General features: G+C 44.2%; 2 protein-coding genes and 1 pseudogene across 2 annotated transcripts; 1 reads left to right on the top strand and 2 right to left on the bottom strand.

Annotated features, from left to right (window-relative positions):
• The first annotated feature begins 6,956 nt into the window (after positions 1–6,956).
• Positions 6,957–10,729, top strand: LOC110485865 (annotated as a pseudogene).
• Positions 10,730–13,142: 2,413 nt separating this feature from the next.
• Positions 13,143–19,315, bottom strand: LOC110485864 (centriole, cilia and spindle-associated protein). The gene is made up of 4 exons (XM_021557063.2): positions 19,124–19,315; positions 17,954–18,360; positions 16,831–17,192; positions 13,143–16,353 (listed from the first exon to the last, which is right to left on the bottom strand). The coding sequence occupies exons 2-4, from the start codon at positions 18,315–18,317 to the stop codon at positions 16,174–16,176; spliced, it is 906 nt and encodes a 301-aa protein (XP_021412738.2). The 5' UTR covers positions 18,318–18,360; positions 19,124–19,315; the 3' UTR covers positions 13,143–16,173.
• A 961-nt stretch (positions 19,316–20,276) lies between these two features.
• On the bottom strand, positions 20,277–24,431 carry LOC110485862 (actin, alpha skeletal muscle 2). The gene is made up of 7 exons (XM_021557062.2): positions 24,300–24,431; positions 22,451–22,590; positions 21,820–22,144; positions 21,543–21,704; positions 21,220–21,411; positions 20,938–21,119; positions 20,277–20,801 (listed from the first exon to the last, which is right to left on the bottom strand). The coding sequence occupies exons 2-7, from the start codon at positions 22,577–22,579 to the stop codon at positions 20,658–20,660; spliced, it is 1,134 nt and encodes a 377-aa protein (XP_021412737.1). The 5' UTR covers positions 22,580–22,590; positions 24,300–24,431; the 3' UTR covers positions 20,277–20,657.
• Positions 24,432–25,657: the final 1,226 nt, after the last annotated feature.

The raw sequence follows: 25,657 nt of genomic DNA, 5'->3' as shown, positions 1-25,657 counted from the left end.
TCAGTTGATTGTGCAGCAAAACTCCACCCTCTACAAACATTTAGGCATTTCTAGTTGTGGGAAAATCGAATGCTTTGAATTAAGGATTGAGTAATGAAAACATTCTCTGGCAAGGGTGTGTGGTGAGGTAAACTAGAAAAAAAACATTTGTATGGGCACAGAGTTTTTCATTCACTTTTCCTTTTTTCATTCTGTGGAGAGAAGAAAAGGTGTGTGTGTGTGTGTGTGTGTGTGTGTGTGTGTGTGTGTGTGTGTGTGTGTGTGTGAGAGAGAGAGAGAGGGAGAGAGAGAGAGAAAAAGAGAGAAGTAGAGAGACATCCGCGTGGCCGTCCTGAGGGCACTTTGTTATTGTGTGCTGAAGGAATAAGTTTGCTCTCCCTCTCCCTCTCTGTGCGCTCAGCTGTATGGTAATTCCGCAGCACCTGCTCTCCCCTTAATATATAGTGAGCGGAGCTTCCTTGGGCGCGCGCCGCTATCCTCACACAATTACAATGTACCCAACATTTAGAAGAACGAGCCCCTTCCTGAACAAAACTCAAACAGGAGGTCAAATATATATTTGACTTTTCCCTCTTTGCTCGCATATGTAATGAATGCTCTCTTTCTGTTTTTTTTTATTGAACGAAACTTAGGGCAGACTGTTATTCAAGTAAGCCTACTTTTATGTAAAGGGTGGCAGAATGGGGGGTTGGGTATAGGGGTCTCTCTTAATTAGGTCGTTCATTATAAGTGCGATTTTCTTTTGGATAATAGGCATGGCCTGAGGTCCATAGTTACCATGCACAGATACATTACGTCACTGCTAAGATATGCAAGTCGAGGTTCGGGCTTGTTTAAATTCCCTTTTATCGAACAGCCAGAGTTGTTGTTGTACCTGTTTTCTATCCCTATTGACAACACAAACAGCCCATAGACAGAACGAACACATCGGTTTTGTTTGTGATGAGCTGTGCTGCGATTACGCAAATCATTCACATTTATTTCACAGTAGAAAGGGCGTAGTTTTTTTCATTAAAGTCTCTGAATAACTTTTATAGTAGAGTTCGTTCCGTTTCGGTGGCCATGGTCAAATATGGTGGCCATGACCCAGAAACAGCATGATGCATTGGCCAACATTTTTCATTATGGAACACTTTGGGCAAATAAACTGCGCTGTAGTTATACATGAGAAACTGCACAAAACCCACCCCTTTAGGCACCCATAAGAACTTTCCTCCGCATACATATTTTTATTCGTGTGCTGCCCAACCCACTCAGACTTGAGTTTGGCAAAATGCCACCTTCTCTACTTTCCTACCTTAATTCCTTTCCAAAAATGATGGCTACGGGGGTGACTGTTTAACTAAAGTGCTACTGTAGGGGGCTGTTGTAGTTTAACTCCTGCCCACCAGTAGCTGCTGCTAACAAAAAGGGTGACTCGAGGTCTGACTATTCATCCATTCTCTGCGCTTCAATTTTCATTGATTCTGAATGCACGGGTAGCCCTTGGGGATTCTCCGTGAAGGGAGACACGCCTTCAGACGCGGCCAGACCCTTACAAGCCATCTGCCACTACCCAAACGTCGTTTTTTCCTCCTCCCCCTCCCTCCTCCCTAGCTTCCCTCAAGCGCACGGGTCTATACGCCAGTGTCCACTGGCTGGCTCTGTCTACATTGAACTGGAAGCATGTTAAAGAACCTGTAACGGTATGGCTATGCTGGGCCATATGGCGAGGGGAAGCCAGAAGTTTTCGTCCCCGAAGAGTAGACACCACATGGTAGCTCGTGGGAACGTAAACACGACGCGCATCACACGATATCGATCATATGAAGTGGTGGGGAGAAGATGATTAGCTTGAATGGGGGTTTGGTGACTGTTACCAAGTGATCAATCGACTTACTATTGATTATTTCTGAGCATTCAGACTGTTGACACGATTCACTACTTATCGGTTCGACCAAAATCGGCATTTTATTTTCCAAACCCTCATCCAGGCTATAGCTTCTGTCTCCTGAAAATAAAACTTTGTATGGTCATTTTTCAGCACAAAGATTGGCGACTGAAGGTCAACTTTATATTTGTCTTATCAGGGCTGAGATAGGCCTAATAACAGCAACTCATCTTCCCTGGTCGCGGTTCTCTCAATTTCCATCCTTTCTGACCCGCCTGTTTACCTGCTGAAACCTTTGGACTCTGCAGGAGCAGCGCGGCCTTTGTGTCCAGATCAGATTACTATGGCCAGCTGCTTGAAGGGGGGCACAGGCCAATCCATGGGTGCCCCCTAGTCGTGCTGCTGTCACATTTGCATATGTTGTGGCTGAGGACGTGCTGGGCTTAAATTTGGGGAAGAGTACCGCAATAATTACGCGGTGGCCCCTGAAGGCGCTCCCGCGCGTGTGTGTGGTGCGAGTGGGATGTGTGAGAGTGTGTGGGACAGAGAGAGAAAGAGGGAGAGAGACAGAGGAGAGAGAGGGGGAGGAGAAGGCGTCGACGTTTTTCAAGGAGCAGTGGCCTGTCGCGTGCCAATGTTTATCAAAACACATCTGCCACGTTCCCCCGGGTAACGCCCATGCGTTGGCGCATCACAACATATGCTGTCCCTATGCATAAATCGATAATTCAACATCTGATCATTTGTATGACACATATCCACACACAACAAATACTCATGGTGATATGTGATAGAATCAGTGCATAATCAATACAGATATAGTGAAGTGAAGTACATGAAGTAGAAAGTAGTTTTTGATCCCTCCAACTCTTTAGTGTTGATAACTCCAACCACATGACATGGAAATATGGGCTGATCAATCAATGTATCGTTCTAGTTTAGTTCTAATAAGAATTACCCCAGGCATGATCTTTATTGCTTATGAAAAACTATGTGGGAAGTACGGCCATAGTTTCCTTAAAACGATAATTTATTTGTAGTGCCTCCGAGATTTTTTAACTCTTTCTCAATTCTGAACCAGTGCAATCTGGATGAAATTGTCTGCCACAGTCTATGAATAGAGAGACCTTGTGAATGGGAAAGTGACACCTCTCTCTCTATATCTCTCCCGTCGCTCTCTATCTCTCTCCACGACATCTGCCCAGCCATGAACAGATGTAGGCACCTGCGTTGTCGGCCCACATATGCACACATGTCCCTTTCAACCTCTCGGGGACCCGGACCAATCACAATGGGATAGACCAAGGGTGTGGTAACCAAATACCCCCGATCCCCCCAGGACACACGCTCTGTTAGAGGCATTGTCACAAGCAATATCATGTGGCCAGGCAATGCAATCTGTTCTAAGACTGTTCATTTGAGAGATGGGGGTTTGTAGCATGTAGCATGTAGCATGTATCATGTATTAAAGGGGCTATGTAGAGTTTCTTGTTGTTTTTGGAAGTTGAAGTAGTAACACCAAGGCGTTTGATTTTCCCCATGTTTTAGAGACATGAATAGAAAAGCATACAGAGAGAAGCAATGGAGCTGTATTCAGCCTAGTTCATCATGCTGATCTCCTAAGTGGCCGTTTGGGTAATTCTGGAGTGGCCAAGCCAGGGGCAGCAGCAGGCAGGTGTTAGTTGTGGTTCAGTAGAGGAGGCTGATGGGAACAACAAGGAACAGGGCGGGAGCAGGTTAAAGACAGAGGAGGGTTTTGTTCTATGAGGATGAGCGGGAAAAGTAGCCTGAAATCCCACTGGCAGCCCTAGATAATAGGGATAATAGCCCTGTCCCTATCCCTCAGCTGCTGCTGGACAGAGGATCCACACACACCTGTTGTCTTGTCGTCCCCATGGTGTGTGGCTAGCTAGCTAGCGGGAGCGCTACACCTCAGGAATGCTCCAGCCCCATCCCTGCTGCACCACGACCATTAGCCTCTGTCCCAAGAGGGAGGAGTGGAGCTTGGGTGGAAGGTGGAGGGAGGTGAGGGTAAGCTAGGCTACGTGGTGTGGAAACCAGCAGGGCTATAGAAGGGTGTGTGGTGAGAGTGGGGGGGGGGGGGGTTTAGAAGCCGTGTCCTCTTCATAAGGGGTTCCCTCCAGGGTCTGTCCGGAGACCCCTGTCCTAAATCACTGCCCCCAGGGGAAAGGCGCTCCTTTGTGAGGAGATGGGCCTGCAAGCTGGGATGCCAGCTGCCACCTCTGTAGCGTCACAGTCTCCACTATGACAATGCTTCTTTCTCTGGTCACACTGGCCAGGCCAGCAGAGCCCATTAAATAAAGGACTTGGAGGGACTCATAGAAGGGCTGCAGGGCCACAACATGTTTTTTGGCTAAACGTTAATGATGACAAACTACCATGTGGGTTATGGTGTATGACATAATAACCTCAAGTGATATCGATTCTCTCACTGTGGTGAATACAATGGAGTGTCTAAAGACAGATGAGTCATGATTGGGATGTTATTACATCATGAGATAATCAATTAAACAATGCTTTAAAGTGGTTTCTGGAAGCTGTACTGAACTATAGGGCTGTATTGGCTGTTGTCTCGTTGCGTTCATTGGAGTGAAATGGAGTGAAATGATGAAAGAAAACATTTCAGTTTGTTTGTAAAGTAAACATTATAACCCTTGAGAAAAGCACAGAACATTTCATTTCAGTAAAAACTGTATTTTGGGAAGTGTGGTGTGTGTCCCAAAAAAGAATCCTCTGATTTAGGACTAACAGCTGGTGAAGAAACAATGAAAACAAAAGTACTAAAGCGTATCGCAACCCCTAAATTATAAGATGACATCATGAGTGTACCGTGAGTCTTCCTCACTACAAGATTAGACGTTATATAGCCTAAACGTGAACGTAATATAAAAGTACAGCAGATCTCCAATCATGCTCGTATAAGCATTTAGGCATCTGTGTATGATATTCCCATCCATAGCTCAGGGAGTTTGTCCCCCCCCATTGTATGGAGCTCTAATGGTGATTCTAATGATGCCTTGTCCATCTTTGATAATAAAAAACCAGCACGCCCCTCATTAAAGACCCAGGGCTGGTTCTCATGGCCCTCTCCCCCGTCCCCGGAGCTGGGGGGGACAGCAGGCGCGGGAGTCGAGACAACACCGTGGCACACGCCTGTTGACCGAGCCACAAAGCAAAAGCGTGTGACACCCCCCCCCCCCCCCCCCCCCCCCACCCCCCAACCCCCAGCCCCCTCCCCAACCCCTGCACTGGCCCCATTGTCCCCCGAGGTCCTGCAGCACAGGCACAGACAACCAACACCCCCCCCCCTCCCCCGCAACCACTATACCCTCTATCCTACACTCATGCCCCCTCTTCCTTTGGAATCAATTTTACCAATCAGCTGATCCCTAGCTCTCACACCACCAGGAATATGAAGACACACCCTCCATCCTCCTCCTCTCCCCCCCCCCCCCCCACACACTCATTCTAGTAGCCCACCCTACCCGACCGACCCTGGGAACATCAGCTGCTAAGGTGGAAATCCATCATTGTGTGTAAGAAGGTTCCCCCTCTGCACGTTGCACAGTCATTACCATTCACCATACAGGGGAGGAGGAGGGGTGGGGCTCTAATTCACTGATTCACATGCAGACAGTATTTCTTGGGAGGGTGGGGCCGGGGCTGGGATAGCTGGCTGAGGATGGAGATGGGGCAGGTTGGGTGATGGGGATGGAGATGGGTCAGGTTGGGTGATGGGGATGGAGATGGTGCTGGGGGGGGGGGGGGGGGGGGGGGGTTTACGGCTGCCGGGGTCAGGCCTGTCCTGGGAAAGTTGGATTTTTCATTTAAGTCACACATGTTGTGGCCTTCTGGTGGCTGCGTGAACGCCTCACGCTGACAGATGGCCGCGGCCCATAACTATAGAGTCCGAACGCCCGGTCCCCGAGGGATACAGAGAGAGATGGCGAGAGGGAGCGAAAAGGAGAGGGAGAGAATGCGTCGCTCAACTGATCCCATCAAAAAGAGAGAGGGTAGAGCACGAGGGAGGGATAAAGATAGGAAAGGACGGCAGGAAGGAGGGAGGGGGTTGGGGGGGGAAGAGCCCCAGAGCCCCTTAATCCCAATCCCTAAAATTGAGTAAATATATTTGCCAGCTTTGCAAACTTTAAAAGGGCGCCTGGTGCTCCTGAAGGTTCTGATTAGGTGTCTAGTCTATCAGCGTGTGGGTCTTTGGGAAGATTGTTTGTCCATGGGTAGAATAGTGGCTTTGACGATGGTGTTCACAGAGGATAGGTTTATAGTACCATCTAGTAGAAGTGGGGTGCTGACTGGTCGTCAGTCCTCATTGTGTGACGCTACCTTTTGTCTTTTCGCCATGACTCTTCGTTAATCCTATTAATGAAACAAAGTCATCGCCTGGTTAAAGATCCCACGACTCTGATTGGCGTATTTTAGGAATCTTCTTTGAATAAAGAGTTAAAATATCACTGTTACGGGTAGACAATGAAGCCCTGAGATGCCCGTCACCATATACATGTATATTGTGGAAAATAATAACAAGGGCGTCCTCTACAACTGTAATATAATAGTATGATAATGGATTTTCTATCTACTATAGTTCTTACCTTACAGGATTTTGTAAAGCAGTATATCATTCCCTGTACTCCCACTTGGTCTCACTCCTCACTGCTGCTCTGTGCACACTCTCACTCCCACTCACTTCTGCTGTGGCTCTACATGCAATGTTCTGTTCATTAAGACATGTGTTCAACTTTGAATAGCATATAAATAGTCTAGTGATAGAAATCAACATTTTCTATCAACTCTACAGCTAATACTCCAGTCATGATTCAACAGCCCTGCCATTCTGCTAGGCCTAATGTCTACCAAGAGGGTAGACGTTGCGTTATGCCTGTGTTGTGGTTAAAACGGATGTGGGAGTCCTCATTTACTTCATGTAAGGATAATAATGATAACTTTGTTAGAGATTTTTTTTTTTTACTTGTTTGGTTTGACGGGCTACACATTCTTCTTATGTTGTTGCTAAAATTGAACGAAAAAAAGAAAACAAATTAATATTCAGAAGACCATATCCTTAAAAATGAGATAAACAAAAGTGTGTAGACCTACATTGGTCTAGATATTCACCATATTTACTTGTGTAAATGACCAAGTGGATCACATTATTTACTACGTGGGATCAGAGTTTCAAATAATCTTAGTTTGTTTGACCTTGAAAGCTCTGGGACACGCACCGCACCTCATGTGGCGCGCAGTAAGCCTCTTACAACTATTAACACACCAAATGCAGAGGATGCCAATCAAGAGACCATGGGGCGTGGATCAATTTAAAGGCAGTCTTGCGTTTACAGTATGCTACACGAGTTCAGCTGTAGCTTACCCAAATTGTTATTTCTCTAAATTTCTATGACTTACTGACAGAAACGGACAGTCAGGTGCGTGCTGGTTCGATACACTTTGGGAAGTGAACCAACATATGGGATTTCAAGGTGCAGAGATCCAGACGGCTCTGGCTTTATTGAAGCGGTATTCCTCGTGAATTAGGCCAGTTATTCAACGGCACAATGCTTCCACAAGATATAGGAGTGCAGAAACCCCGTCGGATCTCGGATCCGTCTCCACCCGTACCACCACGGCCGGGCAAGAACAGAGACTTTCATCTTTCAAAGCGCCGGCGGTCGGGCTCCGTACCTGAGCGAAAGGTGAACTGCGTCCTCGTCGGAGATGGAGCGGTGGGGAAGACAAGTCTTATCGTCAGCTACACCACAAATGGTTATCCGACAGAATACATTCCAACAGTTTTCGACTATTTAGCAAGTAATTTGTGAGAGAAATCAGAAAACCCGAAAACGTGATTTATTGTTAATTTGGCCGCTTTTGCCACAGGTTTTACTCATGAATTGATTTGCCCAAATGTTGCATTTTATAAATGTTTTCTTGTTTTTGTTTGTGACTTTTGTGTGTGTATGTGTGTATTATTTTTGATCTCTCTGAAGCAATAATGGGTTACAATTTGATATCGTTTGATGGTGCAAAGTAAACCTCCCTGATGCATAGTGCCTTGACAGGTAGGCATTGAACAGGTGTCTTAATGCTGTCACCATTAATAACATCTGTGTACACTCTTCTTCTTCTCAGCTATGGTTGTGGTGGACGGAAAACCTGTGAGACTGCAACTCTGTGATATGGCTGGCCAGGTGAGTCAAAGTTTTGTTTTTGAATCCAACACTAAATGAGTGTTAGTAACCTATAGACACGTTAACCGGGATATTCTATTGTAGTGGTAGAGCTAACACATTATTCTTTCTTCTCGTGTTCTGCTTAAAATGATAGAAATGGGGGATGGAGGAGGACACTATTAATGTAAGCCGTTCTCTATCAGTGGTCAGTAGTTTGTTTAGATTCCACAGCTTCACTTATCCCAACATAGGTTGCCTCCACATTCTACCCCGTGTCTTGGTTGCCCCCTATAGGGATTCCCCTGCACTCCCTCCCCTCTCTGATCCTGTGTCAGTAGTTATCAACCCCTGGCAGAATATCTCTCATAGTCGTTGCCTCCCTCTTGATCCTCAGATTTATATCGCCCCCTGTGGGAGGTTCCTGTCCGTGCCCCCAGAATCTATACCTTCTTACGTTCTCTCTGGCTCTCTGTGCTTTATCGCCCCCTTTTGGACGACTCTCATAGACCTTTCTCTTCCTAATGCATGCCCAATTCCAAATCCAACTCTTCCCCTACTCCTTAATAGGCACCTTTGTAGATCTGAAAGGATTGGATAGGTGTGGGGCGGCAGGGCTAGAGCATTGGACTGGTAACCGGAAGGTTGCAAGTTCAAATCCCCGAGCTGACAAGGTACAAATCTGTCGTTCTGCCCCTGAATGGGCAGTTAAGCCACTTTGTTCTTAAGAATTTGTTCTTAACTGACTTGCCTAGTTAAATAAAGGTACAATTAAAAAATAAAAGGTGTAATAATCAATATGCCCTGAACTTAGAGAGAGAAATGGATGTATTAGTGGACCATATTGCTAACCATGCAGTAGTCTTTTCAGAATCAGATCTACATAAGGTCAGGGCTAAGAATCAATTTGGGATTGGGTATCTCTGACCCATCCTCAACTTGAAACTTTTGCCTTTCTGTCTCCTATAGGACGAGCTGGACCGGATCCGCCCTCTATGCTACCACAATGCCGATGTCTTCCTACTCTGCTACAGCGTGGTGCGCCCCTCCTCCTTCCGCAACGCTACCGACCGCTGGGCGCCCGAGATCCGCCGTCACTGCCCCGGGGCGCCCATGGTCCTGGTGGGGACCCATCTGGACCTGAGGGAAGACGTCCAGGTGCTGGTCCAGCTGGCCAGGAGCGGCCCGTGGGCACCGAGGAGGCCCAGCAGCTGGCGCAGGATATCGGGGCCGTGTCCTTCGTAGAGTGCTCGGGTCTGACCCAGAAGAACCTGAAGGAGGTGTTTGACCAGGCCATCTTGGCCAGCATCCAGCCGGTGGAGAACGTTCAGCAGCTCCAGCAGAGGCAGAGCCTGAGGAAGAAGACCCCAGATAAGATCAAGAGTCTCTCTGAGACTTGGTGGAAGAAGCTGAGCTGTGTTGTTGTGGCAGGAGAGTGTGTGGGAGGAGAGTTTGACTGAACCCCCCAAGCAGGTGTTTAGGATTTGACATTTTTCTAAGCTTGTATTCAGTCTTTAGTTTTTTTCACTCCATGTATAATATCACTCAGGAAAACAGACCTGGACAATAGTATGCTGGAAAAAATGTAAATGTATTATCCAAAGACTCATGGAATTATTTAATATCTAAAAAGGAGAAGCACTAAAAAGAATTATCATTGCTGGCAAGATAATGAATGAGTTTCAGCATCAGTGATACCTTATGTTAACTACGGGTGGGACAAGGTTTTGTGTTCAAAGGCCTTGACGAGGGCACAACAAGTCTGAATTAAGTGATTGGATTTGAGTTAGCAAATCCAATAGCTGGGGAGACAAAAAATGAAATGACTGACTTCACAATGATCTCTGTGTTATTCTGTGTAACCCCCATCAAGGGTCAAAGGTCACCATTGGAGAATGTTGTGGAGGATTACGAGAAACTAGCCAGTAGAAACTCTAACGCCAAACCATAAACTTACTTTGTCTGCCATTTTGACAAAGTCTCTCAATGTTATTTACTAACCTATATCAGATCATGTACAATGACTGCTCTTTCAAGTTCAAGTAGTCCAAAGCACTGTTCTTGTATCAGTTGTTGACATTGCTGGACATCCCAACCAAACACAGCAAAGGATACTGTAGTTTCCCAGTCAGATTGACTCTAATCTGACTCTTATCTGCAGATCAGTTGGTATGACTTTCCCCCCTGATCCCTGGTCAGGTCTGTCGTGGTGATGAATCGTATTGGTTCTCCAGTGGAGGCCGTACACAGCTTTCTAATAGGACGAGACAGGACCACCTGGATTGGATTAGCTGGGCATATGGTGGCTGACCCAGTCGCCTGAATCCATCACACCGTAGCCCTGCTCTGATGTCAACCATGACCGTCTGCCTAGGAAGACGAAGCAAGACTCAGACCCTGTCACCCTGCTGCTGGAGCTTCCCCATAAAGAGAACAGAGATCACTGGGGGACGGGGTTCATATCAGTAGAGATGCATTTCAAAGAAGCGAGAGATGTTATTTATTTATTGTTAGTTGGCAAATACTATCTGCAAGTGGAGATATTTCCGAAGCACATAAAGAATTTAAATGATTTTAAATAAATCCTGATATTGATAGGAAACGTGAACGCTTTTCCTGATTACTGATATAAAGTTAATGATAAGAACACTGCTTTTGTCTGGCCCTAGTGATTGCTATCTTCTTTTTGTTGTTGTTATAAATGACATGTTTATTTGCAATATATTTAATAATGAATGCCTCCCATATTCTGTAGTGCTCTCGGCGTTTTATTGTGGTGCTGTCCCTATTCACTTACTGGGGCAGGAGAGGACAGGTGCGTGAACTCACTTAATCCTGTCACCAAGAATTGAACAGCTTGAGAAAGTTGACATGCCGCTGTGGCTAACCTGTGAGGCATTTGGCAGGGACAGCTGGCAGCTTCAAATTCCTATTCACTCATCCATTCGTTGTCTGTTCCAATGTGTACTCTGTTGCAAATATATCAAATATTCTTTGATTTCTACTTGATAAGAAAATCGTATATGTCCATAATACAAACACTATTCAATATTGAGGGAGTTTGTGAAGAGAAATCCCTGCCATCTTCTATTGTCTTGGTCGACATTCGCTGCCACTAGAGGTCCCTAAAGCGTTACAAATGCTGAGCTGCAGTTCATGCTCCACAATGCCTCAAGTTGACTAAGGTCAAGTGCATCTCTATCACCTCACATATCTTATTAGTTTACAGAGATCTCTTTATTCTGTTTAAAGGCCTGAGTTTAGAGAAGACATTACACAGTGTCTCAGATCTTCATACTATCGGAATTTCAAGACATCAATGCATCATTCAGTTGCCTAATCCGTCCGTATAATATAGATATCCGCATAATATAGGTATTTATTGCACTGCAACGTAGGTCGGCAAACCTACTGCACAAATATGTAGCACAAATACATAGTGGCTCCAAACAGCAGACTTTAGAGTATTCTAGATGTACTATTGAGTGCCTCTGCCTAGAAGCAACAGGCTGTTTTTAGAGGACCTGGCTGCTCTAGTGAAGGGGGCTATTTCCGTCCCCCCTCTTAGCTGTGCTCTTCAACTGGGCATATTAGCTCTGACTAGCATTAAAGACCTAAGTCAAAGACCACAGCTCTGGCTCTGTTCTGCCCTCCTGTGGCTCAGCGGCTCCTCTCCGAGCAACCACTGCATTTATGGACAGACACAACTCACTGTCGTCGACACAGCAATTCTCCCTCTATTTTACCCAGCTTCGACCATTCAAGCTCTTTCATACTGCTGCACCACTCCCACTCCCCCACACCTTATCCCAAAGCCCACCACTTTTTCCAAAACACGTTTTTCAGACACTGTCAATTCGGGAGGGGTCCTTCTCTGCTGGCAAAGGAACATGTGGGCGGCTATATTTAACACCCAAAGCCTCCCCCCTTCAGTCCCAGGCGGCTGGTGGTGTTCCTGAAGGCACCTATTTTGGCCCTATTGCGTTTTGAAATGCCAGGTGGCTTTAAATAGAGTGAGAAGATGTCCGGGGGTGGAATTCTCGAGTAGAATGTGCTTGAATAGACTTTGGCTCTGATTGAAGGATTCACTGTTGTATGCAGTTGCTTGTCACTGTCAGTTTTCCTTTGTAATCCATGTATTACTCTGTTAACAGGGATTCGATTTGATTGACTTCAGACACTCACACGCACACACCGAAAAAGAAAGCCACACACACATAAAGATTTAAGGAAGTGTTTCTGTCTCTTTTAAACAATCAAAAGAGAACCATCGCGCTCTCCCAAAACCCACAAATTCAATTTGTTTGTCTCTTTTAAACACCCATGTGCAAGCACACACACACACACACACACACTCTGTCTCTCTCCATCAGCTGTCGGAGGTGGGTATGTGACAGGTTGGTATTTATAGCCAGTGCTAAACCCTTTGTCAGGAGATCTGCATTCTAAGAGGCCCTTTGTCTGAACCTTATGATATATTATCTACCTTGAATTCACTCATCATACATAACATCTGAAAGGTCCTGTCTAGTCTGTCATTGTGTCAGGCTGACGACTTAATACAAAAGCTTTGTACGCTCTGTGGTGGTCACCTCACTGGGATCATACAGTACTCCGTATCTTACACTGGGACACATGGGTCATAGAGGGCGATAACGTCAGAAGTATTCTAGAGGGAGAATATGATCTGGTATGGGATTCTAACGTTTCACTGAACCTTTCCGTTACCATAGAGCGCAGAGGACCTTCCCGAACAAGAAGTCATTTAACTAAAAGAGAAACGTGACATAAAGGAGTGTCTCCAAATATCACAATACCTCACTAACGAATCAATATGGTAGTAAATTGGAGTGCTTGTTTTGACTAAAACAAGTACTTATATATTTCTCACATTGGAGGTTGGTGGGACTATCCATAGATTATCCATAGTAGCAGGATACTATCCATAGATTACTGTACTGTACTCTACTCTTAACCCTGGTGCCAATGATGGACAGTGACATCAGACAGACCTCAGAGCAGCAGTGTAGAAAGGGCTATAGGTTGAAACACCCTAAATTAGGAGTGAAATCTAATTAAAACCAATCATGTTTAATATCACTGGTATTAATTGATCAAATGGAGACCTTATGGGTCATAGGGGTCATGCAAAAATACATTACAGTGTTGTTGTTAATTCAAATTCCAAAATAAACATAAAAAAAGCAAACAACTCCTCAAATATTCAAATATGATTGTAATTCACAGCAATGTTTCAAAGTGGATGAAAATATATATCATTGTGCATGTTTACAAATACAAATACAGTGATCAAAAATGTAAACATCTGTTGAAATAAAACACAAACATGGTTATATGTACTATTGTATGATACATGTATCACTTTTGGTCAAATAATATCTTAAATGCAAATCAAATCCACACATAAAAATAACTCAAAGCTTTGTTCAGAGAGCTCAAACAATTAATATCCTATATAAAACAATCAATTGAGTTTCGAATCAGTGTGTTCCAAACCCCACGAAACAGTACATCACATTTCCTCACATTGTAGTTACAGTAAGACTATAGACAAATCATTAGTGTCTCTTATTCCTTCCTGAGAGACGGTTCTTGATATGAACATTTTCATAAAGGAATGTTGTAGAGGACAATGAATAAACAAACACTAGTCAAACCTGTCTGTGATATAAGCAGACACTTCAGTTTTCATGACTTGGTCATAACCTGACATTAAATCCTATAACTCCTTATAAATAATGCAGTGTTCAAGTAAAGAATGACTCGGGTTGTTTTGCCAATCCATGCTGACATAGGAGGGAAGTGTCACATGATCACCAATGGAACTTTGACCACTCTGAATAAAGATGACCGTAAGATAATGCCAGTCTAATCTTCTTAACAGTGAGCTCTCTCTCTGCCCATACAACCACAGCCAATCACACACACTAAAAACTCCCCTCTGGCAGACACGAGGGAAGTCTCATCAGATTGTACACGCATAAGTCAATTAAAGCCACACCCATTTCAACACTCCAAAAAACTGCTGGTGTCCTACAAGGTTCCCGGTGAGACGTTCTGGAAACGTCCTTCCAACGTTCTCTCAAGGAACCATTCCTAAACTAAGACTTGGTGAAAGTGAAATGTAAAAGTGTACATTATACGTAAAAACATTCTGAGTGAATAGCACTATCAATAAGCATTGTAAAAAAATAGGTAAAGTATGTAAACTGAGCATTATTCACAACCCACAAGAATGAAGATTTCATATACAACACTTCATTTCTGTCAAAATAGCCCTCCATTTAAATTACAAATACAGAACTTGGTACTGACATCACAATTCAGTATGAATAACCAATCAAATAAGTAAATCTACGAAAACCGGTCAAAGACAATGGTGATGGTGAGTGACACACTCTAAAAAGTGTATATGGTAATGTAGCACATAAGGGCATTTCTTTACCACGCTACATTGCAATTTCAGCCCGTCTACTACAATACGTGAGGCGGTGAGTATTTGTGATTGTAAAATATATAGTGGGCGAAGCTGCCAAGATGTCGCCCCGTACGAACCATCCTGATCTGGCGAGCTCACATTCTGTATCCTTGTTTAGCGAAACAGAATGTGAGCTCGCGAGATCAGGATGGTTCGTACCAGGCTTAGCCAAGATGTAAAGAGCAAAAAACATACAGGTGTGAGCGCAATAACTATGTCATACAATGTCTAACGGTATCTTTCTTTACAACAACTTTACAACAATATCCATGGTACTACTGATAAGAGCTTTAATGGAAATATGAATAATACAATCCTCTGGAATGCATTCTAGATTTAGATTGAAATTTGCAACATAATACAATAAAGCTAATGCAGGATATTAGCCCGCTAGCAGTTTCTTTCTCTGCAGCTCTACGCCACAACCCCTTGGCTATGGCTTTTAGTAGTTTGAAAATACTGTAATATCTAAAACAAGAATTGTTTGGTCCTTTCATCTAGCTCAGGGGTCTTCAACCTTGCGCCCGAGTGGCGCAGCAGTCTAAGGCACTGCATCTCAGTGCAAGAGGTGTCACTACAGTCCCTGGTTCAAATTCAGGCTGTATCACATCCGGCCGTGACTGTGAGTCCCATAGGGCGGTGCACAATTGGCCCGGCGTTGTCTGGGTTTGGCCAGGGTAGGCCGTCATTGTAAATAACAATTTGTTCTTACCTTACTTGCCTAGTTAAATAAAAAATAATTCTTCCCCAGGTATCCCCATCATACACTTGCTTTTCCCCCCCGCAAATGTGTGTAAACTCTAACATAGCCTATTAGCTAGAAAGGTAACTTCAAAAATGTTTTGGGGCCATGTGTTCACAAAAACGAGTGTCCAAGGCAAGAAAGCTTACCAGCGGGTGCTTTGCCTACAGTATGTCAGATACTCCAGTGACTGTAATTAGCTCCAATGAGTGTAATTAGCTCCAATGAGTGTAATTAGCTCCAATGAGTGTAATTAGCTCTAATGAGTGTAACTAGCTCAATATTAGGAATAGAGAAATAAAGTTAAATAGAAAAATATTCTCCTCTTTTCTACTGTAGCTTTTTGTATATATATTATTGCGGACCCCCTGCAGTACTCCCGGTTGAATACCCCTGATCTACCTTTTGGATTTTATAGCCTGAAATGACATAAGCAACACAGAATGTCAAAAACTCCACCAAACTAAAGCGAAGTGTAAAGACCATCATCATGCTTGGAATGTCTAATAATACAGTATAAATCATACTCTGTAGTCAGCAGCATAAACATGTACAAACCAGTCTAATTTCTAGAAGCATAACTACATATCTTGCAATATTCTACTATGATTGTGTCATCCCTTGTGGAAGAAAAGTGGCATATCGTCAACTCAGCGATCAACTTAACCAATCAACCATACCTTATGATTAGGGCCCCGAGTTCTTCCTTGTCAGGTTACGTGGCCAGGAAAACCTCAGGGCCCTAATTGGTGTCTAAACCAATCCAATTATTTGGTTCTGTTAACCAATCCTCAATAAGGAAACATGGTGTTAAAAATAGAAAGGTGGACGGTGGCGGAGGAATACCCATGATCCTTAGGCTCTACCTCAACCGGGCAGAGAAGCAGCGCATGTACTCGGTCATCCAACGGTCATCCACCACGGCCAACTCCGACCGCCGTATCTTCTCCAGGTCGGCGGACCGTGCCCTCCTGCGGTCCACGTCCCAAAAGCGTTTATCCGACTCCCGTCTGGTCTGGACGCATGCGTCAGATGTGCGACTCTGTGGAGAGAGAGAGGGGTGCCCGGGAGGTTAGGGAAATGAGATAGGATAGGCGCTCGGCGCTCACCTCCGAAATACATACCACTCTTCTATTATTGATTGTTTCTGGGGGGGAGTGTTGGATGATGAGCTACGCTTCTCTGGTATCCTTTCCATGAAGATGTGCCAAAAGACGCAAAATTCCCCCCTATTTATTTTCCCTGACATAACTCGATCTTATTTGCAGAATAGATGTTTGATGCACAGTAAGCCTGGACAGCTTTCATCCAGTATTCCTCTAATGCTAGCCTCTTCTGATCATTATACCCTGGCCTAAGAAACCAAATGCAAGCCTGGTACTGAAATAACATCAAATGGAATGAATATCAAAGCATTTTTACTAACCTCACATATGCCCAGCCTCTCTCACACACACACACACACACACACACACACACACACACACACACACACACACACACACACACACACTCTTACCTGATTTGTAGACCTCCTAGCAGATGACGCGTGTCTCTCTGCCCAGTCGAGCCGGGGCGGAGGTTGTCTGTTCTCCTTCTCTGTGGTGATGGCTGGGGGCTGGCTCTTTGCTCTGGAGGGCTTCCTGACGGGCGCAGGCTTGATGTCGTCACAGGAATAGTCCCTTTGACATGGTTCTGAGCGAGGGACACGATGGCGGTGGCGACGCTTAGGCTCAGTCTTCACCGGCTCCTCGTCTGATGATGCCTTGTCTGCTGGTCCCTCATCTGTTGGCGTTTCAGCCACTGGACCATTTTGTACTACTGACCCGTTAACTGTCCCCTCATCTGGATCGTTTAGGCCCCCGTTCTCTATTACAGACTCTTTGAATGAGCAGAAAGTGATGTAGTTTTAGTATACAAGGAAAAAGAAGAAACCCGCCCACTGCTCTTGATAGTATCACTGCTCTTTTGTCAAAAGCTCTGACGAAGGCCGTGAGGCCGATACGGAAAGCTTATTAAAGAGCAGTGATACTATTGAAAGCGGTGTGCGGGTTTCTTATTTTTTCTCATTTTATTCAACTGTTACCATGCACCTGCAAACAAGATAGCTCAGATGTGCGAGTGCCTTTTGAATTATACACTATACCAAACATTAGGGACACCTTCCTAATATTGAGTTGCACCCCTTTTGCCCTCAGAACAGCCTCAAATCATCGGGGCATGGACTTTACAAGGTGTCGAATGCGTTCACAGGGATGCTGGCCCGTTCAAAGGCACTTAAATCTTTTGTCTTGCCCATTCACTCTCTGAATGGCACACACACAATCCACGTCTCAATTGTCTCAAGACTTAAAATCCTTCTTTGACCTGTCTTCATCTACACTGATTGAAGTGGATTTAACAGTGACATCAATAAAGGATCCTAGCGTTCACCCGGATTCACCTGGTGATGATCCATCTATGTGATGGAAAGAGCAGGTGTTCCTAATGTTCTGTACACTCAGTATATAGACCTAACAAGTTAAGACCTTTTTTCTTCATGCATGTTTGTAGCTCAAAAGCATAGTCTACTGCAGGCCTTATTACAATATGGATCAACATGCAGGTGTATACAAGTATTTTCAATAGTAGAAGACAGATACCTGTGGGTGGTAGTGCATCCAAGAGTGTAAACTCCTTGGCCTCCAATTCTGGTTCCCCATTCACAGGAGGAGGCTTCGGTTCCGGGCTCTCCCTTGATTCTGACTTCAATGGTGGTGTCAGAAGTTTAATGTCTAAAGGCGCGACTTTGTTCCTCACCTTGGGGGTGGACCGCCCACTGGCGCTGGAGTCTGACCCGGTCGACGTATCCCACCCCTCCCAGAACCACAGAGGTTTGTGAGCGTGCTCCATCACCCGTCTGGTCAACCTGTACTTCACCGAGTCCTCGTAGCACTTGGAAAACGTCTCCCATTTCGGCTCTTTGAATTTCTTCATGTACTCCGTACGGATTTTCTTAGTCACCATGATTCCTGTTACTGCTTAGGTCCAATTTTGATTAGCTCACAAACTATGGAGGAGGGGAGAAAATAGAAGTTTTATTACATACATACCCCTACGATGCAACAGTAACTAGGCCTATGTTTCTATAAGAGTGTAGAATGTGTCATTGTAGGCTGCTGGTGACAGTCCCACCACAGATCTGAAGCCTGTAGCAGTCCAGAGCAATCCAGTGCACCTGGGCCTTCTAGAATTACCTATCAGCGTTTCCCTCCCTCGAATACAGTAACCCATGCCTTTCTGATGATTATCTTATAGGCTGTGCCACATAATGCCCATCTGACGCTATAAATATACAGTCTATGTGTAGCAATAGCATCGTTATTACAATGTTATTTAAGCTTAGAATACTATAACATAATATATGGGGATAGTGTAGGCCGTATGTAGCCTAGTTATGAAGTTTATTAAGAGCATTTCCATTCATAAACCAGCCACGGCCTAAATTGTTTCCCCGACAAAAATCCGTCTTGTGATTTATCTGCTGTTTCTGTTGCCCAAATATGGCGCAGCCGAGCCTGCTATTTGATTGAGGCAGACATTGCTGACGCCAATGCGGCCGTCTTTATCAAAACACTGTGCACTGGTCTATCGCTACAGAAATGTTATTGTTAGCCCACATACCAAAAGTAATTTATTACATGTAAATACTTAAAGGCAATAGGGTGACGAAAACATGCACAGCTGGTGGCATCGACGTTTGCTTCTACCTGCGCACTATAGTGGTTGTCAACACGACCAGAACAGGTTATTATCAGTGCGTATAAGCTTACCCCTCACCCGGACATCATTATGGAGAATTACAGAACATCATAATTTTCACTTCAAGTATTCCTCCATTATAATTGCCCGTTGTCGCGCATATTTCGGCATTGAATCGTCGTCCGAATATAGCCCTCTCAACCCTGGCATTAAATATGTTTATCCATTAAAAGCTATAGCAAGTGCAATGCGCATGTCCAGACAGCATGGTACTGGCGCGCCTCTCTTCCTAGGATGCATTTTATTCTTAGGCGTGTAATTGCTTCAACAGGTGTGTCATCTTTTTTATTTTTTAGAAACAAGTATAGATGAATAATGCAAATTCTGTGTGGGGGGTGTCAGCCTCAAATTGAATTTTTTAAGTTGTGAAATATTAAATGATTAGCCTGCTCATGTGATTTAAAATCAATATCAGTATTGGTATTGCAGTCGAATGGCCAAATTTGGTGACAAAGAAGATCTGCTGTGAGCAAGGGTTTGCTGCGACTACCTCCTTAGTGAAAGAATGCTATGTCATTGTTTAGTATGAATCTAACACAGAAAATAAAATCAATCCCTCAGTTCAATAAATTACAAGCAAATGTTCGTTAAATAGTTAGAGAGAATTCGTATTTTAGGCACATTGATAATAGTATTGTAAAATAGAGTTAATATTACGAACGAGGTCTGGCTCAATGATATATATCCTTATATCCATGGGGCGGCAGGGAGGCTAGTGGTTAGAGCGTATCCCCGAGATGACAAGGTAATATGTCGCTCTGCCTCTGAACAAGGCAGTTACCCCATTGTTCCTAGGCCGTCATTGAAAATAAGAATGTGTTCTTAACTGACTTGCCTAGTAAAATAAATCCAGGACATTGTTTGTCTTGTCAGGGACGTTTAGAACAATTTCCTTAAACACTTGTTGGCCTACTTGAGCTCATTGTTTGTCCTTCCAGTTCCAGGTAGTCATATTGGCCCTTGTTCTTCAAAACATTGAAAGGCATCCAAATTGAAAGTGTCTCATAAGGTTTAGGCTATTTATGTTGCTATGTGCCAAAAATGAATTAATCTTTACCCTAATGGGTTTTTAATAGTTGCGCATCATAAAACGCACACCAAGGCCCATTTTAAGTGTTGATTGTGTTGTAATGCACCTCAAAATAACAAAATAACAGAAACACGTTTGAAAATAGATGGTTTTTATTTCCTATGTGGATCTCTTGATGGTTAGTAGTTGATACTGTTTGGCTCGAGTACAGATGGCACGTACTTCTGAGCCAATATCGGGTAACCAGAGAAAACAACGTTGTGGTCACCCTCTGTCCCCAAAACAGACTGTGCTCACCAAAAAATACCAAATGATGGACGGTCAATAAATAACATTTATGTACATTTTACATTCACATGTTGGTATTTTTCCTCACACGTCGTGATGTTAACGTCATTCTCTCCGTTTTGCTGAGCTTTCGCTGTTACAATGTAACAGTTGTATAAAGTTGTCCCTTGATCGCAAGGCGGTGTGCCGTTGTTTCTTGGATCCTGAGCGAGATGTTGACAATGCATTTAGAAGCACTTGCGGTGGACAATGCTGGGGCCTGCCTCGTCGTATTCCTGCTTGGTGATCCACATAGCCTGGAAAGTGGACAGGGAAGCCAGGATGGAGCCACCGATCCAGACGGAGTATTTACGCTCAGGTGGGGCAATGATCTATGCCAAGTGAGAAAAGCAGTATTAGATACTGGGTACCATAGGTAACACAATGACAATGAAACAATTATGCAGACCAATGGCATCTCTTTTAACAATTTTACTGTGCGTAAAAGTATTGTTTATTTGTAATTACCTTGATCTTCATGGTGCTGGGGGCCAGGGCAGTGATCTCCTTCTGCATACGGTCAGCAATACCAGGGTACATCGTGGTACCGCCGGAAAGCACATTGTTGGCGTACAGGTCCTTACGGATGTCAATGTCGCACTTCATGATGCTGTTGTAGGCAGTCTCATGAATACCAGCGGACTCCATACCTGTGCAGGTATACAAAGATCAATATTAATATTCAACCACTCTTTAGGCCGAATATTTTATGTTGGATTATATTATAGGCCTTTAACGGTAAATACGCACCAATGAAGGAAGGCTGGAAGAGGGTCTCTGGGCAACGGAAACGCTCGTTACCGATGGTGATGACCTGACCGTCGGGAAGCTCGTAGCTCTTCTCCAGGGAGGAGGAGGAGGCGGCGGTGGCCATTTCATTCTCGAAGTCCAGGGCGACATAGCACAGCTTCTCCTTAATGTCACGCACGATCTCACGCTCGGCTGAAATGAAACATTTCCGTTAATGCGTAAAAGTATCCCCGTGCGTCTTGCGCTTTTGTGCGTAAAACGTTCTAATACTTTAAATTGACCAAACAAGCATATCTGTGCAAAAACACAAAGTTCATGCTCACCGGTTGTGACGAAAGAGTAGCCACGCTCGGTCAGGATCTTCATGAGGTAGTCAGTCAGATCGCGACCAGCCAGATCCAGACGCATGATGGCGTGGGGGAGAGCGTAACCCTCATAGATGGGGACGTTGTGGGTCACACCATCACCGGAGTCCAGCACAATACCTAAACACAGAAAACACCACAATTCAGTAAAGCAGACAACCCAAACACCAACAACTTGAAATACAAATAGCGGGTTGTGTGCGGGGGAAAAGGCGTGCATGGGGCAAATTCTTACCGGTGGTACGACCGGAAGCGTACAGGGACAGGACAGCCTGGATGGCCACATACATGGCGGGAACGTTGAAGGTCTCGAACATGATCTGTGTCATCTTCTCTCTGTTGGCCTTGGGGTTCAGGGGGGCCTCAGTGAGCAGGGTGGGGTGCTCCTCGGGGGCCACGCGCAGCTCGTTGTAGAAGGTGTGGTGCCAGATCTTCTCCATGTCGTCCCAGTTAGTGATGATACCGTGCTCGATGGGGTACTTCAGGGTCAGGATACCCCTCTTGCTCTGAGCTTCGTCTCCTACGTAGGAGTCCTTCTGACCCATACCCACCATCACACCCTGGAAGAGACAGAACAAGCCCATTGAGACACCGACAAGGACATGGCGCACACAACTACACATTACCATCTAACGGTACACTACACATTGGATACTAAAACGAAACGTCACACCTGACAAATTACATGTTAGCACTAGTAAACTATACCTAAATGCATTTTTGAACTTGAATTCGTGTATATTTGCCCATATGTGTTTTACGCATATCTTTGTACTTTGGATATCATAGTAGGCTATATCGTGAAACAAGGTATGGTGCCTTCATTCACATAACTATCCATACCTAGGAGTGGTGCTTTTACGTACCTGGTGACGAGGGCGACCGACAATGGAGGGGAAGACAGCCCTGGGGGCGTCGTCACCGGCGAAGCCAGCCTTGACCAGTCCGGAGCCATTGTCGCACACAAGAGCGGTAGTCTCGTCGTCGTCACACATCTTGGTGGGTTCTGAGACAAGGTGCAAAAGGAACACACGTTTATCATACTGTAAGTAGCCTCCTTACTGCAAGATCTCTCACTGACATTACGCACCTACATTCTGTGCGTAAAAACGACATTCTGTGCGTAAAAACGATACTTTCGGATGTGTTGCTGATGCATCATGGATGCCCACTGAAGATTATCCACTCGTAACAAATTTTCACACAGAAAGAATCACATTACACTGAGAGTTGACCAAGAATGCCATCAGACATATTAGGTTGCCTACACCAGTGGTTCCAAAGTGGGGTCCACAATGTATGTTCTTAACCCTTAGATTACAGGTGCCAAACTCATTCTACGGAGGGCCGAGTGTCTGCTGGTTTTAAATCCTTCCTTGTACTCGATTGATGAATCAAGGTCACTAATTAGCAAAGAACTCCCCTCAACTGGTTGTCTAGGTCTTAATTAAAATGAGAAAAAAAAAAACCTGCCGACACTAGGCCCTCCATGGAATGAGTTTGACACCCCTGCATTAGATGCACTACAGTACTCCATCAATTATCCATTTTTTCAACTAAATTATTATTGTATTCCCCCAAAATATTGTATTCCCCAATATTTAAGCTTTATACTGCCTAATTATTTCACTACCCCATGGTCATGCACTGCAGAAGTCATAGTAAAACTGCTTGTATACTATTTCTATCGCACTCTAAAGAGTTGTGTTGTATGACAGAGTATGACAGAAATAACTTTGGTAACCAGTTTATAATAGCAATAAGGCACCTCAGGGGTGTGTGGTATATAGCCAATATACCACAGCTAAGGGCTGTGTCCAGGCACTCCACGTTGCATATTTCATAAGAACAGCCCTTAGCCGTGGTATATTGGCCATATACCACACCACCTCAGGTCTTATTGCTTAAATATGACACGGTAGTCTGACATGGTGGTCTCGGTAATTTTACCAAAGTGATCATGATAACGTTAGACTGCACATTACACAATGACCACAAACATTTCAAAAATCGTTCCATGGAGTCATTTTACATTACGAAAACGTTTTCTATTAATACGGATTTCAGGTAAGGCACTATAAACCTGTCGATCATCTGGTTAAATAGATCAACAATCAATACACACATTGGGTAACCTATCATATAGGGTAGCCTATAAGCATGTAATGCAGTCGTTCCAGGAACTTTTGATTCAATACAAAGTTGTGGATCTCTTTCTTTCTCTCGCTCTCTGCTGACATAACAGGTTTTCCAATATCCAGTAGACCAATTCAATATTTTGTCTGACATTATCTTAATATATCAAATAAACTTTGTAATGTAATTTGAAATCATTTTATCTCAAAGACCAATTATCATTTATCAATTAAATCAACATGTTTTTTTACATGCACGCATTAGCCTACATTATGCAGTTAGACTAATGTATCAAATCAAATTCATTTTCATCCAATTCTTCTGTTATTATAATAATAATTTGACAGCCAGGTGAAATCTGTTTAGTTTACGAAAGTAGGCTAAAAGTTCAACTGTGCCGGTGATTGGCTGCCAAGTTTCACGGACTGTCACAATACTGTGTAGATTATCTTTGATTTGTTTAATTCCTTATCCAGAGTCCATGATGTAATGTCCCCAGAGAGAGAAAAAAATACACTCCTCGTATTGACCTCCTCGTGCAGCAGCGTGGTCTAATATTCCACGGGCCCGTTCTCTTACCTGGTTTTCTTTTAGAAGAAGCTCAGTTACAGAACTTTACCACTGCTGGTTCCAGCTAAGGACTGACAGCAACCGCCGTCAACCTTATATACCCGACGCCATCCACCTTTTTTCGTCTCCTGACAACCATTAGGAATGCCCATCTATTCCACAGGAATTCTCCCGACCCATTCATCCATATTTGGTTCTTGGGACGGGTGCGCACCGGACACTCCCGTAGACGAGCGCTGAAGAGCTCAGGGTCGCCCTTCGTAATGCGCAGGACGGTCCATATATGGAGAGGTAGTCCCGAATCCAAACTGTAGCGCTCGGCCCGTGTATGGAGAGCCAAGGGGTGTAATCCGTCGGACTCCAGCATGGCATTTTGAACACAGGCGCGCTTTGACGCAGGACTACACACGTCCATATTCCCCGTTCTATGACAGCATGCAGTGCCAAATCATTCAATGATGCAAGGATATTGACTGTGGCATTATTTTTTTTCCGTTCAACTCTTTGCAAATGACTTGCTTTCCTGAGCGCACCTCGTCAAGGTAGCCCATATTCTATTCATGTTATTTTATTGGTTTATATTGATTCCTTTACAGCTAGAGCAGGCGCGATTCTATAAAGGGTTGTTTAATGGAACACTACAAGTTATTGAACAGTGAATATCTCGGTGTATTTTACCCGGTTCTTTGTCAGATGCATGTTATTTTAATTGATTTAAGAACATGTTAAGAATAGCATCTTTTTTTGGTGGGGTGGGGGGGTTGTCTCTCAAATGATATTTCAAAGATGTATGTGTAGCTGTTAGTCTAGTCATCTTTTTTTATACTAAAAGTTTGAAACACATTCTGCCATTAAAATCTCAAACTTCATGGAAAATAATTAACGTGGACTTTATTTTCCAGCATCAACATCGGCAAGTAGAGATGGGGGGAAGTTGTATCAAGTTTGAGATGGGGGCGTTTCGTGTGGTAGCTGGTCACTTGTAACTTCCGCATTTACTAACAGTGGCCATGGTCTGGTTTCTCTGAACAGGGGTTAGGTGAAAGCAGATAGGACCCTAGCCATGCAGCCCAACAGCTGCAGCCAGCCACCAAGGCATGAACAATTCCTTTTTTGTAGCCCAGCCTTTAAAAAAAAAAGTGTCTCTATAAACTGATACGTTTGTCCAACTGCTCACTCATCACTGCCAAGGTATCAAACTAAATGTACTTGTGGAAAGGTATTTTAGAACAAGAAAACAAAATGTTTAAAATTGCATGTCATTATCCAACTTCCGTTGGTCCCTATAATATATCTGAGCTTTGTTACGTTATTGATGGGATAGCCTACTTCATATACCAATATTAACATTTTGACATTTGTCATTT

The sequence above is a fragment of the Oncorhynchus mykiss genome, chromosome 13 (assembly GCF_013265735.2).
Source record: "Oncorhynchus mykiss isolate Arlee chromosome 13, USDA_OmykA_1.1, whole genome shotgun sequence".
In the NCBI taxonomy this organism is placed as follows: Eukaryota; Metazoa; Chordata; class Actinopteri; order Salmoniformes; family Salmonidae; genus Oncorhynchus; species Oncorhynchus mykiss.
This window is presented reverse-complemented; position numbering and strand designations above follow the sequence as displayed.